The 2,882-nt window shown below is 46.9% G+C and overlaps 1 protein-coding gene across 1 annotated transcript in view; it reads left to right on the top strand.

The window, feature by feature from the left end:
• Pmar_PMAR023897 (hypothetical protein) overlaps positions 1-2,882 on the top strand; it is a gene marked incomplete at both ends in the record, with an annotated part of 8,819 nt that overhangs the window by 3,400 nt on the left and 2,537 nt on the right. Inside the window, 2 exons of the mRNA XM_002767922.1 lie at positions 887-966; positions 1,084-1,122. Coding sequence (XP_002767968.1) covers positions 887-966; positions 1,084-1,122 — 119 coding nt within the window. The remainder of the gene's footprint in view (positions 1-886; positions 967-1,083; positions 1,123-2,882) is intronic.

Below are 2,882 nucleotides of genomic sequence, written 5' to 3'. Positions count from 1 at the left end.
GAACGGAACATAGCGAACTGTCATAGCCAGAAGCACTCATTAGTAATCGATAATGTTCAAGACGGATAGTATCAAGTGCCGCCCGGAACCGCATTGATTCCTCTCGCAGATAATTAACGCTGTACTGCAACAGGAACTGAACAGGTCAACAGCTCAGTTAGACGTGCCCTATATGCGGGATCTCCATCCGTGAATAGGCATCGAGATACACAACAAATGCTTCATGAGCCATGCGATAATGAATGCAGTGGACCATCATCGGAAGCCACAACTCCGGAAGCTGCAAAGACGCAGATGACCAAGCTCGTCAATTTTTTAAGACTAGGTTTCCTATATGACATAGGTGGATGAGCAAAGTCAGATCCGACTATCTTCAAACGGACTGTAGTCGTAAACCGTAGTTTTGCACTGCTAGTAATCAACGCTCGACTCTCCCAGACGGTGGAAAAGGCATGATATGCTCCATGAACGTAGGCTCCATGACAAAGATTGGAACGATACACACAAAGACCGTTCAATGGAGGACCACGGGATGAGAGACTATATCTTCAACTCTGCCGATGAGACCAATGGAGTGCGCGATCTAGCCCGCGACGACCGTAAACTACTCGGACAAATATGTGCAACCACGGCGAATATCTTCCTCAACTTCCATAGGGCTGGGTTCCTGGGGACTAGCATGCTTCGAGAATAGGCGATACGACACTGGGACGAGATTTCGATGCAGGTCACGCAGCTAATGTGCAGATGGAGTCCGGCACTAAGCAATTCGTCTCTGTTCCATTCCATGCTCTTATGACGGGACCTCCACGAGGTGCGGTCCCAGTGATCTACTGGATAAAGACGTGAGCTCCTGCAAGTGGATAGATTCCACTGACGTTGATAGGGGCGATCGCTCCAATGGAGTTCAACCTGGAACGGTGAATGGCGATACAGGGAAGCGAAACGGGGAGATTACCAAACCACGTAGCTCTGGTCTTGATACTGCGAAAACGCGGAGCCCGAGATCAGGAAATCAGGAACGATGATAGCCGACTCGCATTGAGGATGAGAATGCATAACGATGAAGTGGAACGCTTCTAGATCTGCGCAGTCTGATGATAACAAATGAGAACGGGAAAGGTGAGTCAAATGATAACGGGAGGAGAGACTCTGGTCCTTACTATCAGGATGACTAGGACGAGGATCTAGGGAAGCGAGCTACTATCAGAGGGTATTGATAGTGCCTCGAGTAATTGTGGGAGTGCTATGGAGTCGAGCGAAAAGAAGTTCTCATCAACTAACGCGGAGCTTATGAGCTAGCAGATACAGAAAACGAGTAAGATTCTGAAGAGGCTGCTATTGATGATGTAGTAACCGAATTCCTACTGACTCATCCACATCTCTGCGATTCCAAAAGCAGCCTCGAAAAAAGACGTGACAATCGATGCCTCAGACGCTTACCTGAAGGACAAGTTTCCGCCAGTGACTATAAACATCATACAGCTCACCATTCAAGACTAGCAGGGAGACAATGTCTGGGATCGAAGATAATTGCTTCATTGGAGCTATATGACATAGTGTCTGCTTAATTCTTGTCTTCCATCAGTGATGACAGCATAGCCGCAGTAACTTCTGATGCCTGTCACGGTGTAGCAGCTGACGATGCTTTTCTGTCAGCTTTTGCCACCTTTCCGATGCTCAATTCCTCCTGACATCCCATTGTATAGAGGTATAGTGGTTTGGGTGGTTGCCATGGGGAAAGATATGTTCCTACTAAGTTAGTAGACTGGTTTGTCAGATTTCTGTTTCTCGCGTACCAGTGCTTGACGTGATCACTAGTGCGGGTTTATACATTTGATCACTAGTGCGGGTTTGGGTGGTTCAGTGGGGGCCTTTATAGCATCGTCAGTTCTGTCATAATGTATTTGGTTCAGACCGTAGCTCGAACTATGAGTAGTACTCTAATAAGGTCGATGAGCAGCTCGCTCGAAATTCTACAACACGACAGCCTATACGTCCAGAGGAAACTGGAAGGATGAATATTTATGAGCAAGGTATTGATTAAGAATGAGAAAGGTATTGGAAAGACTCAGTGATGGTTCTTTCAGACCGGAGTACTATATTTAGTTTAATTGGTCATGCTGGAAGATGCTGTATTGAATGTTCTCACGCCAAGTATTTTGGAACAATTTTCGACCTGGAGAGAGCTTTCTCGGTCGTCGCAAGATGAATGGTGCCCATTTCATGAGCCGACTCGCTCAATCGCTCTCCGCAAGAATTCTGAGTCAACTTCTTCTCCAACGTCAATTAGTGGTACAGTGGTTGGGGTGTTTGTCAGGGTTAGCTGTTGGCAACAGCCTGTTGCTGTGAAACAGCTCTCTGACGCTGCCGACTAGTCGTATATTTGGTGTTTTGTGAATGATTCACTGCCAAGTCCTGAGTGGTATACACTAGTGACTTTGCTTAACTTTTACACCACCATGACGTACTACCGTAGTACTACTACGACTAGACGAGGGCCCCTGTACCAGTACAAAAAAAATTGTTCATATCGTAGTTGGAGCAGAATCACTACACAGGTGCAACCTGTAGTCTCATGGGTTTTATCCGATAATCTGCTACCAACATTTAATTCTTCATGCTCGGAAGCGTGAGCTTGTTGCGCTTCCCGAAGTACGTAACTACCCAATCTGGTGCCACCTATACAAAGTTCAATGCGGCGAGCGCCATTTCCCCCATTGCGTTGTACAGTCGTTGAACTTGCTCCCTTGCAGAACCTTCACTCAACTCCTCCAACGTCAATTAGTGGTACAGTGGTTGGGGTGTTTGTCCGGGCTAGCTGTTGGCAACAGCCTGTTGCTGTGAAACAGCTCTCTGACGCTGTCGACTAGTCGTATATT

The sequence above is a fragment of the Perkinsus marinus genome (genome assembly GCF_000006405.1).
Source record: "Perkinsus marinus ATCC 50983 genomic scaffold scf_1104296969520, whole genome shotgun sequence".
NCBI lineage: Eukaryota > Perkinsozoa > Perkinsida > Perkinsidae > Perkinsus > Perkinsus marinus.
The sequence above is the reverse complement of the archived record's forward strand: the minus strand, read 5'-3'. Positions and strand labels throughout refer to the sequence as shown.